Source organism: Nannobrachium achirus (genome assembly GCF_963921795.1).
Source record: "Nannobrachium achirus genome assembly, chromosome: 13".
Classification (NCBI taxonomy): Eukaryota; Metazoa; Chordata; class Actinopteri; order Myctophiformes; family Myctophidae; genus Nannobrachium; species Nannobrachium achirus.
Window position 1 is genome coordinate 12,964,927 of NC_137833.1, and position 17,163 is coordinate 12,982,089.

Sequence of the window (17,163 nt, forward strand, 5' to 3'; positions counted from 1 at the left end):
CACTAAATAACATCTAGGCTCATGTTCCTACTTATATTGATCCAAAAAGACTGTCCATGGGGGTCTATTAGGCAGAAATGCCCCTGTCGTCCAGTTTTTGCTTAAACAGCTTAAGCTGCTTATGGGCTCCACTCTATGCTATGCCAGGGCTGCTGGGGTCTGCTGGGAAAACGGCATTAAGAAATGTTTAAGAAGTAGTGAAAATAGACGATCTACAAGCTCACAACGCGGCACGAAGTGCTCCTGGTAGCCATTAGACAGACTACTGAGCCTTAGCTAATTAAGGGATGACAACGGTGATGACAGACCCATACTAAGGGATGACAACGGTGATGACAGACCCATACTAAGGGATGACAACAGTGATGACAGACCCATACTAAGAGGTGACAACGGTGATGACAGACCCATACTAAGGGGTGACAACGGGGATATCGGCTGGTATTAGATACTAGTTGCCTTTTTCAAGACGCACAGCCACAGTTTCTCTGCCCCAGCACATAATGTACAACAGTAGTTCTCAAAGGTTTTCATGTCATGGACCCCTAAATGAATTTGTATTTGGCCGCCGACCCACATCTGAATAGATTATGTGCCAATTATGTGGTGTTAAAAATGACATAAAAAAGAATCAAACATTTTCAATGACTGTCAAGATTCTTTTTGTAAATAGATTACCGGTATGCATATAGGGCCCTGGGGGTCCCTGGACCCCACTTTGAGAACTCCTACATTAGACCACGGACCACGATACCTCTTAGTGTACAGTACAAATGAAACCTTAGTGGACTCATAAGGGTCCATTTGGTTCCAATTGTACACTCAGGGGCCTTTTCCACTGTCAAAGAACCGGTTCGGGTTCTTTCTCCCGCCTATGGGATGACAACTTTCTTGGAACCTTGGGTCGTTCTTGCAAACCGGCCGCGAACCAACTTTTACAGTTCGGAACCAACTCGGTTCTCGGTGGAAAAGCTCACCTCTGGTTCATCCCATAGGCGGGAGAAAGAAGCAGAACCGGTTCTTTGCGGTGGAAAAGGCCCCTCAGAGTTACCATTTTGGTTCCTAACTCTCCATCATTAATCTGGGGACTCCACTAACCACTGCTGCACAAGACAAAGGCTCTGGCTGTTTCCATGCGCTAGTTTGGTCAAAAAAGAAAGAAACAACAATGTAAATTCACCAACAGAACCTCACAGGTTGTGTATGGAGGTTCTGGGTCATAGCTGGTTAAGAGCCATTAGTGAAGCTGTAGGCGTCCCTGAGATGCACGGTGCCTGATGAGAACAGTGCTGGAAGCACTGTGGCTGCAAGGGACGTGCTGGGCCCCTGATCAGCCCGGGAAAAAGAGTTGTAGAGGCCCTCATTGCGTGCTATAGAGAGAGATCTCTCTTTATATAGCGCTGCTGCTACTCAAAGATTTGCCATTTCAGATCATGACGAGTGACAAGCCAGTGGGCCAATTACATGAGTTATTATATTTTGTCGTTGTCGGGTGGATACCTTGACCAAAACTGTTTGTTTTGTATTTATCAGTTTAAAAATGATTTAAACTAGTGAAAACAGCCGATCTACAAGCACACAACGCCTCGCACCGCGAGGCGTTGTGTGCTTGTAGATCTGCTGTTTTCACTACTTTTGTGCGACGGCCTTGTATGATGAAGCAGGGCTTTGCTTTGCGAAAATATTTACAAATTTGAAACTTGGAGATACGAGGTTTCTACCCGACAGTGACGATTTACTTTGTTGGCCGCCCAGCCCCCAAAATGGAACGACGCCCAACATTTTATTTTTATTTTTTTCCTAATGGCCGGCCTGGACCGGCCGGAAATGAAACGGCCGTTCGGGGGTTGTCCCGCTTTTCCCAATGGCCAGCACGTCCCTGGTGGATGCCCTCATATTGCGTGGGTGTTTTTAGTGCTTGTTTATTTCTGGCCCTTTAGTAGCTGATATATCAGCAACACCATTATGCTTACATGCCTTCTCATAACAACACAGAGAGCTGTAGTGAATTAACAGCTGGCGAAGGAAAACTATAGAACAATGAAGAATGGCTGTGACTGGCTGTAGCATTGACTGTTATGGACACTTTTTGTTTGGACACTGCATTGATAAGTTGTGCTATAAATATTGCTATTTGTGGTGTGACGTGACACAGTGTGAAGTGAGTGGTGCCTTTGATGAGTTCATTTCATTAAGCTAGGCCATACATGGGCAACTGGTGGGGGCAACTGGTGGCCCGGGGGCCACATGCGGCCCTCACCTTCACTTAATGCGGCCCGCAGGTTAATACCAGAATACTGATATAGCCATTATTGATTTCAGCTGTTAGTAGCTTAAAGGGCCACTTCACCTCTGGTACAACTAGATCTTATTTTATTGTTGTTTGGGACACAATCAACACAATCCTGAGTTATTCTTTGTGTTCAATCTGTTTTTTGAGATATTTTAGTATTTCAGCTGTGCTAGTGATGCGTTTTGCATCATATGATGCAGCATGATGATGCAAAATGCATGTCCCAGAGGTGAAGTGGCCCTTTAATGACTAGTATAGTTATAGTTATAGTTTTTGTAATTAGGTTCATAAATTTAACGTGAGTATATAACTAAATTGAAATTCAATCAAAATGTTACATTTGAGGATTCCAATTAAAAAAATACCAAAAAAGAATTCAGGATTCCAATTCAAGAGAAGCAAAAATAGCCGATCTACAAGCGCAAAACGCATGCGTTTTGAGCTTGTAGATCTGCTATTTTTGCTTCTTTTGTATGAGATACTAGAATGACAAAGTAGAACGTAGCAATATGCAAAGTGGCCCTCTGGAGTGAAGGGGAAAATATAGTGGCCCTCGCCATCATCAAAGCTGCCCACCCCTGAGCTAGGCTATATGAACAAGAGGAGCTCAACAGCGCCACCACTTGAAGGTACGTCACCCAGCGGTATCGCAGCTGTTGAGGCCGTGCTCATGCAGACATAGTATGGACAAACACACTCGGCCACTTGTTGGAGCGGCTAGCACCGCTCAAAAACAGCACGGCGCGCCACGTTATGTGAGGAGCTTGTCGAGATTCGGTGTAGACGGGAGAAAGTACCGAGCCAACGTGGGTCAATCCAGTTTACCAAGTCTGCAGGGTTTAAGTGGATAACAACCTGTATTATAATATTATGCAAATGAGCTGTTTGAACTTGTAAGACGTGTGTCATTGATTGATTCCCCCAATAACAAGGAACAAAGTGTGGGCCAGTTGTGTCTGTTGGTGCATCTTAAGCAGGTTTGTTCTTATCTTTCAACACCTTGCCGTGCCTGTCAAGAGTGAGTGAATGGGGAGAATGGGTGAAGATGATAACAAGCGTGGGAGATGAAGGAAGAGTGATAGAGCAAATAAATAATAAAAAAAAGACAGCGCAAATATAATGAGAGTCACGGCAGTCAGGCGTTAAATAGGTCACGTGGTTCTCAAACTGGGGTCCGGGGACACCCAGGGGGTCCTTGAGGGGGTTTGCAAGGGGGCACCCAGCAAAACGTTTTTACATTATGCATCACAAGGTCACAGCATATCATGACTTGTGATGCAACGTGTTGCAATGTGCTGCTTGCAATCTGCTATTAATACAAATCTTTAAAAAAAAAAAAATTATAATATCTTTGAATATCTTGGCTCAACACATTTTCAGAAGGGGGGCCCCAGCCAGATACATAGGAATTTGGAAGTCCTTGACATGAAAGCGATTCAGAAGAAGCCCTATTCACGGCCCGCCCACTCAGCAAATTTCTCAGCAACTTCCTGGTGCTGACGTCAGTTTAGAAGGGTAAAATAACACAGAAATAGCTGGACTTAAAGCCAACAAATAATTATTTCGAACGGTAAAGTAAATTATAATGCTTTGTGCCTTTTACTATCTTGTGTTCTTGATCATGCTAGCCGTATTTTATACTGTACTATTCGGAAATTGCATTAAATTTGCGATTTCTGTGTTAACTCTATGGGCTTTTAGCAGGGTTTTATCCTTCAAAACGTGACTTCAGCACCAAGAAGGCTCAAAGAAGGAGAAGACCCGGAAGTTGGCACACCACGGTCCATGCGCCATGACACTTTTGGGTGGCGGAAGTGGCACCGCTAATGTTATTCACGAACCTCCGATGCCACTTCCGCCACCCAAAGTGTCATGGCGGATCGCCGCGGATGGCCATGGAGCCTAAAATGACGTCGGTGTCCATTCCTTCTTTGATCTTCCTTGTTCAGCACCAGGAAGTTGCTGAGTGGGCGGGCCGTGAATAGGGCTAAGTACTGAACTAGAGTTGGGAACCTTTAGGGTTTTAATTATTCAGACTCCTTAACAGTTCCCTTTAACGATTCCCACAGGGGTTCCAAATGGTCCATAATCGCTCTGTAAATCTGAGAGTGTACAAATGGAATCAATTATGGTTCCTTGAAATTAAAAAGGTTTGAGAACAACTAGTATTGTAATTGTATGGCAGCCGTGAAGTCCACGCAACCAGCTCTGATCTGAGTTCCCAGAAGTTCTTCTCTAGAGGTGAGAAGAACTTTTGGGCTGAAAGCATTATATCTCTGGGGCGGATGCCACCGCCTCCTTTTCTTGATTGGCTTTTGATTTGGGGGGAAAAATGTGATGGAACGATGATTCCTGGTTCCTCAATGTTGGATCCGGTTCCTCTGATTCCGGATCCCAACCACTACACTGAACTAGGTTGGACTCATGGACTCAGTGAAATGGGTGAAATGGTGGGCAGTTGTGGACTCACCCCTGCAGGGCTTTCTCTCCGAACCAGTCTCCCTTCAGCAGGCTGCGCAGGTAGACGGGCTCTCCATTGGGTAGATCCTCTCGGGTCACGTTCACCTGGAGAGCGGGGGAGACAGATACAGGAGGGTGAGACAGGCATAGGTTTCAATGCTAGTGCATCTTCATCAGAGTCATGACTCTAGCATTGAAATGTTAAGTCTGTAACTTTTTGTACAAGCACCTGAATAAAGGGCTTGAACTGTCTGAGCTGCTCCAGCTCTCCTCTGCAAAATATTCTGTATTATCTCAAACTAGTAACACAAATCCCTGCCATATACTGTATATCCCGGGCATGTTCGAAAATTGTCTATCTATGCGGTGAGTTGTGAACTTGTAGATCAGTTATTGTAGATCTATTATTTTTCCTCCCAATTAAAGAAAAAGATTGTATGTTTACTTTTGTACTGTGAGTATATTTTTACTCAATAAACATTTTAATCCAGGACCATTACTTGTAACAGAGCATATCTCCATAGTAGTTCTTCCTCCGCTGCCACTGTGACCGACACCTTTGCGAAGCGCTACTACGCTCCAATTCATTAACCTATTATAAGACATGTGAGCGATGGCAGAGACCAACGCCATTAGCTCTTATACATCACGCCAAGTGTCCTTCAACAGGTCTTCAGAGTGAAAGGAAGATAGAAGGTCGTTTGGCTTTAACTAATCCATTATAAAGTTTCATTCAGCCACGGTGGGATATTAAAATATAATATCACTATATCATACAGTAGGTCCATCTAAATCTGAGGGCTGCTATGATAAAGGTTCAAGTCAATGTGACTGCAGCCAAAAAGAACAGAGGGGGAAGCAGGTTAGGTAGGGGAAAATAGTAAGGGCAAGAAAATAAAGAACGAAAAGTGACAGACGCATCATAGAAAGGGTCAGGTAAGGTGCGGGTGTGCGTGTGTCAGAGCATATGAGCGGAGCGGAGCGCGAGCGGAGCGGGACGTTTTTGACGTGAGCGTGAGCGAGCGACTTTTCAAATGGGTCTGAGCGGCTTTAGAGCGAGGATTTTCCTCCGCTCCTTGGAGCGCCGACCTCCTCCGCTCCTAGCCAACCCTGTTGGGGCTGTGCGCCCGCATGTTTCCAACAAAACAGTGCCGAGTGCAGTCCATGGCAGTGCAGCCATGTCGCAGGAGGGAGAAAGCAGTGCGGAGAGGAGAACCTTTATCAAGATTTCACTCAAGTCAAATGTATCTATATCATCCACACAAGTAGGCTATGTTTATAATAAATAGCCTACCTTGTGTCAGTTAACCCTTTGTAAGCCACGGGGAGCCCCTTAATGTTAAAACCGTAGTATATCGCACATCCCAGCAAGGAGTCTCAGCCACGCAGTACTTTCCCGGACTTTGTCATTAAAACCGGAATAAATGATTTTGATCCGAAAATCGGCGATCGTCTAACCTTCCCTAGTCACCACTCGTGCATTGATAGCTCATGCACGGTCTGACATGAAGCAGAGGTGACGTCAGCTCCTTTCCTTCTCCAAGGCTACTCCCAGCCATCCGTTTGCTGTCTGTACACTTGTGCTCCTACTGCAGCCATGCTTGGGGCTATGCTAGCGAAAATTTTCAGTTCTGTTCTTGAGTCACACATGGATTATTTGCGGGGACATTTACGTGAATGGATCGCGCACGCGAAACGCACAGGGAGATCGATGATCGGCCAAAACCCCCATTCTATCCCAACGGAGATCGAGAAAATCACGGTGAGCTAATGACCTGGGAAAAAAAGAAAAAGAAAAAACAACGGTGCTGTCCAAGAAGGAGGGGCGGCGGGCTCATGTTTATAAACATAATATTATGTCTCAGATCACAATACAATAATAGAAATTTCACGGCTAATCTACCAACCACCATTCTATTTCGGACGGCAAAGTGTTAAGTTATATATCACCACCAGCCAGTCAAAGGATACGATTTGAAATGCAAGTGAGACTGATTTGGTTGAATGAATAATCAATAACTGGATTTAATATTGCCCATCTTATTAAAAAATACAACGCCTTAGATGGCGTCTTTTGTAACATTGAAGGCAGCTCTCCATCAAAGGCTCACGTTACAGCAGGCATTTGTGTTGGGAACACTTGTGGCAAAGCAAAGGAGAAAGTGTTTCGGACATGGTAGCAAAATATATTTTTTTATTTTGGCTGCTGACGACCCTGAGCGGAGCGTGGTGCGAGCGCGGAGTGACAAATGCGCAAATCAAGGTGAGCGACGGAGCGGCGCAGAGCGGAGCGGCCCGGTGGCCGACCAGAGTGACGAGCGAGCGGGACAAGAGCCCTCAGGAGCGCGGGGCGGCTTTCGTTCCCGCTCCACTCCGCTCACATGCTCTGGCGTGTGTGTAACTATACTATATACAATTATAGTGGAATATGAGAAATAGATGTTGTGACAACTTGTGAGGACAGTTTGTCTGGTCCTCACAATAACACTTGTTTTTTGGTTGACATTAAGAAGTTAGGTTCAGGGAATAGAGATATGCTTGCACTGAGTTGAGCGAAACAATGACAGATATTTCAAGGACACTTAAATCCTTGCAATCTGAATGCAGACAAATGTTATGGACTGAACTGTGAGTCCTGCCTGTTGCTGAATACTATACACAACGCATCAGGCTTAATGTTTAACCCATATTTGACAGGATATGGGTTGGGGTTTTTACCTTTCAAGATTGCTACAGTAGGTACTGCTATGTACAGCAGTGGTTCCCAAACCTTTAAGGTCGAGACCCAAAAGAGAAATTAGACGTTTTCCAAGGACCCAAACTAGTGAAAACAGCAGATCTACAAGAGTAACACCAAACTAAGCATTTTCAAACATTGGCCAAATTGTGAAATATTACCTGAGAAAGAGGCACACATGGTGAAAATAGCTCATCTACAAGCAAAAAAAGGTTAACGTTCTAATCAGGGTGGGGGGTCCCCCAGCTCTAATGCGATTATTTAGGGGGGCCGCGGCGTGAAAAGGTTGAGAACCACTGGTGATATTGAACTGTGATGATATCTGATTTTTTTTTTTTTTTGCTATTTGTTATATCCATGAGTTGAATGCAAAGGACTTACCGTATTTGGGATGCTCCTTTTAGGCAGGGTGTTTAACTGTACTTGTACTGTACTACATTATTTTAATGTATTGACTATTACTGTTCTCCACTTTTGTCTAATAAAATACTCAATCAATCCCATCTCTCTCTCTTTTTCCTCACCTGATGATAGCTGAGTGCTCTCGCTCCATATGGAACACTGTCCACATCCTTGTCAGTGGTGGTGTAAAGTAACTAAGTACATATCACTCAAGTACTGTACTGGAGTACAATTTAGATTATTATAATAATTGTGACCGCATTATTATGTTTTTACTTTAATGGTCCAGTGTTCAATACTTTTACTTCTACTCCACTACGTCTCTGAGGCAAATGTTGTACTTTTACAGTACTCCACTACAATATTTGGAAGGCTTAGTTACTGGTTCAATCCTATAAATACACTACTACTTCAGCCCTATACTGATACTTTGGCTTATACTTTGAGCTTGTAGATCTGCTATTTTCAAATGATTGGACGTTCTGCCTAATGCATACTTTTACTTTTGGTACTTTAAGAAGTATATTTTGATGACACTACTTTTGCACTTTTACTGAAGTCAAAATTCGATTACCGGACTTTTCCTTGTAACAGAACATTTCAGTGTTGATTATACTTAGACTTAAAAGGAACAAATGTGAGCACTTCTTCCACCGCTGCTTGTTAGAGATAGCGTACAAGTGTCGGACGTGTCACCGCGTCCCCGTGTCCCCGTGTTAACGACGACTATAGGGGTGAAGACCGGAGGGGTCACTCTCACCTTTCCCTTGCTGATGATGAAGAACGTATCTCCTCTGGCACCCTGTCTGATGATGTACTCTCCGTCCTCATAGTGCGTCTGAGAGAGGAGAGAGGAGAGAGGAGAGATATTATTCACCCAGGAACATCACAGTTCTCCGGTTCTTTCATCATAAGCGTGGCGTGGAGAACCAGAATCAGCCGTATTCTCACATCACAGGTTTGCAGGTGCAAAAAGGAGTGGGTGAAATAACATTTTCTTCCCACAGTGCACGCTCCTTTATGTAGTTTTCCGTGAGAGGAGAGAAGATAGCCGTAGAGTGAGAACATGAGAGATAAGAAAGGACAGACACACAGGTTATAACAATAAACTTATACAGTATATACAGATAGTAGCAGGTGATGTTCAGAACAGAAGCATCATATCGTCGCTGTCGGGTGGAAACCTTGTATCTCCAAGTTTCACATTTGTACGTTATTTCGCGAAGTAAAGCCCTGCTTCATCACACAAGGCCATCGCACAAAAGTAGTGAAAACAGCAGCTCTACAAGCACACAACTTGTGTGCTTGTAGATCGGCTGTTTTCACTAGTTTAAATCATTTTTAAAATGATAAATGCAAAAAAAAAAAAACGGTTTTGGAGATACAGGGTTTTCACCAGACAACGACGATATGCAAGTGTGTATATTAGCATCATATGCAGGTGTGTACAATGCATTTTCTTTTGGAAACATTAGATGGCGCCATGAGGCGGGGGTTTAAAAAAAACTAAACTGTAGCAGCAGGTACAGTGTAGAAAAGTTTGTGTAACAAGGAAAAGTAAAAAGCACATATTTCACATTGTTAAATCCACTTCAGGTCAAATAAAAACACAAGGTAATTCCACATAAGGAAGGAGAGCTACAGTATAGGAGAAGAGTTGAAAAAGGAAAGGAGAAGAGTTGACTCATTTTATGAGTCATCCAGGATATATATGTGCAGTATATATAGCCCTCCCTGTCACTGCCTACCCCTCTGACACGCATGATGTTAGCCAGACGCTTCTGTTCACCTGACAGTGAGGAGTTACACCGGGAGGATGGAACATGCATTCATTACAACGCATTCTCACTCCAAAGACGGTTGAGTTCTTGGAACGGACTTGACCAAACATCAAACCTTGACGCCACATGTTGACAAGGGGGGATACGAGTTACGATTCTGTCCCTATCGGGACCTAAACTCAAACAGTGCTGAGTCTTAATCACAACATCTGCTCGCCTGACGGCTTGCTCGGCAGTGCCTCTTGTCTTGTGGCTCATTTATTTTGTACTTAGTAGCAGCAGTAATAACCAGTGAGTGAACAAAGCCAACTGTGTTCAATGGAGCGTCCGGCCAAGCTGGAGGCACCGTGGAGGATTTAAAACTCTAGTCTGTCCACAGTGGTAGAGCAGGGACTTTACTCCATCACCACCAGGACACCTGTGGTTAAACACGGACGCGCGCCTCTATTACTATGCTTGGCGGCATCCACATTTTTAGATTGAATGCCATTCTACCATTTTCTGAATGCCATTGACCCAAGTTACCCCAACAATAAGTGATATCGTCGTTTGTTGGGCAGAAACCTCTTCTCTACATATCGTCACTGTCGGGCAGAGACCTCATATCTCCAAGTTTCAAATGTGTATGCTTTTTTCGCAAAGTAAAGCCCTGCTTCATCAGACAAGGCCGTCGCACAAAAGTAGCGAAAACAGCAGATCTACAAGCAGCTGTTTTCACTAGTTAAGTTAATTTGTTTAAATGATAAAAACAGACGTTTTTGGACATTGGAGATTTCCACCGACGATATTCTAACTTTTTGTGGATTTTTCCCTGGTAAATTGCGTGACGTAATTTGAGCTTGTAGATCTGCTACAGTACTTTTGCTATTGTTTTATTGGAATCCTGAAAAGTAACAGTTTTGGACGTATGAGGTTTCCACCTGACAGAGACGATATACAAGCTCACACTTGTAGATCTGCTAATGCTGTTGTGTGACATCCAAGTATAAATCAGGAACAAATGTTTAATCCTAACCTAATATTCTTTGAGACCATCAGGTCGCATACACAAACTTTAGAAGGCAATGGTAGGTAATCAGGAGGGAATATGGGAAATGTGACAGATCCATGTTGATGACATGACAGTAGAGATACTGTGTACCGCTTTGTGTGATTTTAGGGCAAAATCTGTAGGAGTGGTGTCCAAAAATTTGTTTTGCAAAAATCGGCCTGATGGTGGCGCTAGACAGGACAGATGCATGGTTGTTGATGACATGACTATAGAGATACTGTGAACCGTTTTGCGTGATTTTAGGGCAAAATATGTAGGAGCAGTGTCCAAAAATGTGTTTTGCAAGAATCTGCCTCATGGTGGCGCTAGAAGAGGGCCATGTGAGAAATGAGGGTGGAGGTTGTGGTCTGGCAGCCAAGGAGTGTGTGTGTGCAAAGTTTGGCTTGGATCGGGGCAACGGTGGCGGAGATATGAGTAGGGGAAAAGTGTGACGTGACAGCCAGTGGAGGTTTCGATAGTAACTGCGACCATACGGTCGCAAAAATCGTTGTCTCTATGCCATTCTAATATACTTGTGGGGACATTTGGACCTCACGAGGACAACACACACACACACACACACACACATCACATCAGTATAAATAAAATATATGTACAACAAAGGTACAACAAACTGTAATGAGTATTGCTTTTGTCTGTTTCATAATTTAACCACCTTGTTGATAAGTGTGTTGATAAAAGCTTAGACATCAAACAGAGGCAGGTGCTTAATTATTCCACGTTTCTACCATTTCTACAACAACACCAGAGCTAATCTGAGAGCAAATTCCCTGGAAATATGACTTCAAAGAAACACGGCATGTTCAAAAGGTTCTCTTCTTTAAAAGACATAACCTTGCTCGCAAACGATAACATAATACAACATTCCAATTTAGACATGTTCCTTGTAGTGGTGCAAAGTGTGTGTGTGTGTGTGTGTGTGTGTGTGTGTGTGTGTGTGTGTGTGTGTGTGTGTGTGTGTGTGTGTGTGTGTGTGTGTGTGTGTGTGTGTGTGTGTGTGTGTGTGTGAATTATGACTAATGAGATGTAGGACTAATGATATTTCGGACTTATGGGCAGTCCCCCTTATTTTGATCATGAGACGCAATTACTGAACGTCAAGTCTCCAGGTTTTCTTCAGAATATGTATGACACTGATTTACTATGACACATTATGAGTCCACTAGTCAGGGGCGTCAATTGGGTATGGCAGGGGTATGCCGCTGCCATACCCTGGGTCCAGGGGGTAAAATCTCTATTCTTTAAATATAAATCCATGGATGTCTCTTTGTCTATCTGCGCTGGTTATTATGTTGTTAAATTACAGTAAAATAACTACAAATGCAAAATGTAACATAATGGTCACTTTAACAAGGTATTATAATTATATTCTCCACGCTTGTGTTCTCCCCATCTTGACAAAATGGTATATTCCCAGGTTCCGCAAGTCAGCTGCACTGTTAATTGTGGCACGTTTACTAACATGCTAAGTTTAGCTGCACTTGAAAAAACATTCCTGGCTGCCATATCCAGCCCAAGAAACCATAGAAACCTGTGTAAAAAACTGACAAAAGTCATTTTCTCTTTTTTTGCAGACATTGTGAAAATAGCTATTTTTACAATAGAACCGTGTTATCCAAGATGTAATGCCTATTTTCCATGAGGATTCCCATCTTTGTCATACCCTAGCTTTTGCTGAACTGACGCCACTGCCACTAGTACTAGTGGTTCTTTAACGTTTTATGTGTAAGGACAACCATAACCCTGAGAGTGTACAAACTGAACCAAACGGACCTGCGTGCGTGCTTGCGTGCACGTGTTGGGGGGAGTAATGGTCTATCACAGACTTTATGGCTCTACTCTTGACATTTACACACCCGAGTAGCTTTCTCCACATGAAAAGATCCAATCACTCTACCACAGTAATACATCTCTCTCTCTGCTGATCCACTTCTCACTTTTATTCTACCTATGAGGCCGGGTTCTGCCAATGCATTTCTGCAAAAAGAAAAAAGAAAAAGCTCCATTTCCATTGAAATGCATTGGCAGAGTCCTCCCTCACAGGTAGAATAAACGTGCGGTGTGAGCGTGCCCTTAGAAAATTGGAAATACTCCAGTAAAGTAAAAAAATACCTCCAAACTCTACTTAAGTACAGTACTAGAGTAAATGTACTTAGTTACTTTACACCAAAGGTTCTCGACTTGTGGGTCAGGGGTCCCCAAATTATTTTGGGGGGGTCCCCAGATGAATAGCTAAATTTTAACATTGTTTTCTCAGTAAACCGACCAACATACAGTATAGGTGTATACAGGGTATCTGCACATTCCTAAAGTGACATTTTAAGGACGTTAAAGACCTTCTTAGTACCTCTGGTCAAACATTGTCAAATATTAGAGGCAGAAATTGTGAAAACAGCCGATCTACATTGCAACGCGTTGCGAGGCGTTGCGAGGCATTGTGAGCATCGGCTATTTTCACAATGGAATAGATAGAGTCAAACTAAACGTAAAGCCAATTCCTACAACTCCAAGTGCTTGTGCAGGGTTGGGGGATGTCCCCAGAAGTTCAAATATGTTTATTTTGGGGGTCGCAGCCTGAAAAGGTTGATAACCATTGCTCAACTGGTAGCTACAGTGCTGCTGAATGGCTCAGGATGCCTCCTGGTCAGATCCTTTCTCCCCATGGAGTTCTTTCTTTTATGAACACGTCCAGCTGGCAGCAGACCACAGACCCTCAACTCTCTGGAGGGATTACACTGTCTCACCTGTTGAGTTGAAAACACTGCTGAGCAGCGAGGCATGTCTGGAATACAGTGGTGGGCAGTGGCCAAGTATAATAATGTTGCTGTCGCCCTCCAGAAAACCTCCATATAATCCAAAATAGCAGATCCACAAGCTCGAAACACGGCACAAAGAGACACATTTCTGGGGACTGCCCATAAGTCCGAAGGTTCATTAGTCCGAATTTAGTTAGGGTTAATGAGGTTAGGTTTAGGGTTAGGGTTAGAGTTAGGCATAGTATTCTTAACAAATTCGGACTAATGAACCTTCTGACTAATGAACCTTCGGACCAATGCCATGGCACCGCATTTCTAGCTTGTAGATCTGCTACTTTCGTTAAAAAAATAATAATAATAATCCTGAAAAGTAACAGTTTTGGGCATAACAAGGTTTGCACCTGACCGATATCTTACCTCAGTCAAAAGCAATACCTACAGTACAGTAAGTAATTCTTCTTTTATGAGCATCTGCCATCTGTACTTGAGTCACTGCATTACATTTCAAAGACAAATATTGTACTTTCGACTCCACACTTGCTGAAAATGCTCGTTTCAGCCGAGGCGTTTCGGGACAGATTTAGCGATATTCCCGCAGCCCACAGGCAGTATTTCAGCACATCTTTTTCATTACTAGTTTCATCACTTCAAATACTCTTTAATCTTGAAATAATAAATAACCGAAAATAGCATTTTCGTCGCTCAACATGCTCCCATAGAAGACACGTGTGGCTCCTATGGTAGCCAAATGACTGAAATCAGTCGTGGCGACTCGTGGGCATTGTGTCTGAAATACCTTGCTTTAGCCCGCCTAACACCGCCACCGACCCGGCCACGGGCATAAAACAGGGTCATTTTAAATGTCATTCAATCAGCGAGACAAAAGCATAAATGTCAACAGTAGCCATTATACACGTCTGATGATGGCAACTATAATAGCAGGGTCCACTTTGACCCCTTTCTGCTGGCTGCCAGCCAAGTGGCTGGTGACGATAAAAGTGATGTGCTGGAGCCGGTGGCACAAAAAGTGGATACAAATCTGGGTGCTGCCTATTGATTTTTAAGCCACCATGTATGTAGGATTGAATTCTCTTGATACATAATGTAACGGCAACATTTTATATTGTCCTCTTAACTGTACAGTACGAAATAAATATACATTTACTGTACCTTGCAGCACGTTCATTTGCCGCGTTGTTGGACTGCTTCAGAAGTATGCAAGCTATTCTTTAATATATCGTTTAACTTTAATATATAAGTTGGGGTTTGGAAAAGTTCACAACTGTTACTTTTCAGGATTGAAAAAAAAATAAGAATAGTAAAAGTAGAACATGAACAAACTCAAAACGCAGCTTGGGAATCTGCTACTTCCGATGCTTTTGTGTGACACTGTAGTATGATCAAGTAGGGTGTTATTTGACTGCCAGGCCCGAGTTTCCCGAGTTATTACAGTACCCCCAGACTGCCATGGCCCGAGTTTCCCGAGTTTTCCCGTTTTTCCGCATGATCGCAATCGCGAAATTGCATGTTTAACCCCCATACCAATCACATCTTTCAAAATGGCAGCCATGTTTGTTTACATTTGAAGAAAACAATGGCTTCTATCTCATGAATGCCTGAAAGGATTTCCAAGCGGATTTTTTTGTTTGAAAGCTGTGAACAGCTTGCACACATACTGTATGGCGCATGATCTAGGCATGGGCGTGCACGCAACCGTGCACTAAAAATTGATCCGTGCACTAAAAATTACATTTTTGGGCAGTGAGGAACTTGGCGGCCATTTTGAAAAGGCAATGAATGAGTTAATTAAAAAAAAAAAGTCTGAATATGGAGAGATGTTTCTGCCTGACGGTGACGATTTGTTAATTAATTAAAACCCTGGGCAACCAGACTAAAGTACCACTTTCTTTCTTTTCGGATAAACTTAATTTTACCGCGCTATACCCCTGCCACAGTTTTGGTGGCACGCACTTATTGGGTCATATGTCAAATCGACCAGCTTCCTCGGGAATCGAGTGCTTGCATTTTCCTAACAGATACATTATATGGTTTAATTTATATCATTCTTTTGTGAATTATTTTTCTCCACTGACTTCAATGGGAAAATGCAAAAATATAACTTTCCCCAAATATGGAGATGACTGACATCATATAGGCCTATGTGTGATGTCACAGACCACATGAGACTGGACAGTATGTCCATATATGGGAATTCCAAGATATGGGCTTAACATTGATGACATCAGTGATGTCCATAAATGGGCATAAAAGGGACAAGGACGGAATTCATTTGCAAGTGTGACTCGCAACCACAGTGGTCGCATTTCTTACAGATGACACATGTAAATACATGTTCCGTTGTCATACAGTGGGGATTGAGAGAAAGCCTGTAAACCTGGGTACAGGCCCAGGTTGAGTCTGTACTGTGCTGTACATCGATCTGGGCAGCTCTCAGGCTGCTGGGCGTGATCAGAAAATCAACCGTCCTCAAGTGGAACGAACAAATCAATCATTGACAAGTGTTCATTCCGTTGTCCCAAACTGAATAAAAACCAAGCTATGATGACTAAAACCTAAGACTAAATATATTGACAATTTCATCAACAAATAAAAACTAGACTAAAATGTAGCCTAAGGGAGGGACTAGTGGAGAAGAGATCCAGTAGAACTAAAATACAAGTCATTTTATATCTGGTTGCGCTCAGGTTGTGCGCTCTGAAAATAGCAGATCTACAAGCTCACAATGCGTCACGCTGCGACATAGATCGGCTATTTTCAGAATGCAACCAAGTGTAAAATCAGACACGCCCGCCGCGTCATTACTGCGACGCTGCGCAGCCGCCCGCGTCCGGTGTGTGTTCCCCTAAAATTCAAACTTTTCAGATGACTAAAATTATGACTAAAACTAAAAGACAAAAATATATACATTTTGAATTTTTTATAAGATATGTTTTTGGGCTTTTATGCCTTTATTGGACAGGACAGTAAACTGACAGGAAATGGGGGAGAGATGGGGAGTGACACGCGGCAAAGGTCGTCCGGATCGGGAATCGAACCGGCGATGCCACCAAGCATCCACGACTATGTGGCAATGCCTAAGTGGTATGCGCCTGGACCAGTAGGCCAGCGGCGCCCCAACTCTTCTAATCAAACTGTAGATGTCGGCATGCACCTGTACAGTAGCGACACCTGCTTCCAATGCCCAACAACAACGCCTCGTTTTACACACAGACAAACAAATACGTCTGAATACATAACCCCACAGTGTGCTTTGGCCCGGGCCCTCAACATAATTATGTGCATGTTTCTTTCCATCATCAGCCAAGAGCCACTTCTCCATTCACCACCCATGGCCTTGACAGGCAGCTCCGCGCTGCCACCGAGGCTTACAGACAAAGACACTCACCTCCTCAAGGACATCTGCCAGCTTGCTGAGGATATCCTCCTGAAGGCCGTGGAAGGTAGGAACACTGCAGGAGACAACAAGCACAGAGAGACGCCACACCAGGGTTCAGTTTCAGACGGCAGAAGGAGGATGAAGACAAGAGCCTTGCACTGGAACACAAAGCTTCTTTTGTGTTCGTCTGATGGCAAATTAAAATCTGCACCACAGTACCAGGGATGGGCGATATGTGACTTCAAATCGATGTTGTGATTAGTATAACTTTCGCCTCGATTACCAT

General features: G+C 43.4%; 1 protein-coding gene across 2 annotated transcripts in view; it reads right to left on the reverse strand.

Moving 5' to 3' along the window:
• LOC308297587 (cGMP-dependent protein kinase 1) overlaps positions 1-17,163 on the reverse strand; it is a gene marked incomplete at both ends in the record, with an annotated part of 208,173 nt that overhangs the window by 54,594 nt on the left and 136,416 nt on the right. For both annotated transcript variants that reach the window (XM_080741064.1, XM_080741063.1), the window contains 3 exons: positions 4,764-4,858; positions 8,653-8,730; positions 16,887-16,950. In XM_080741064.1, coding sequence (XP_080597190.1) covers positions 4,764-4,858; positions 8,653-8,730; positions 16,887-16,950 — 237 coding nt within the window. The remainder of the gene's footprint in view (positions 1-4,763; positions 4,859-8,652; positions 8,731-16,886; positions 16,951-17,163) is intronic.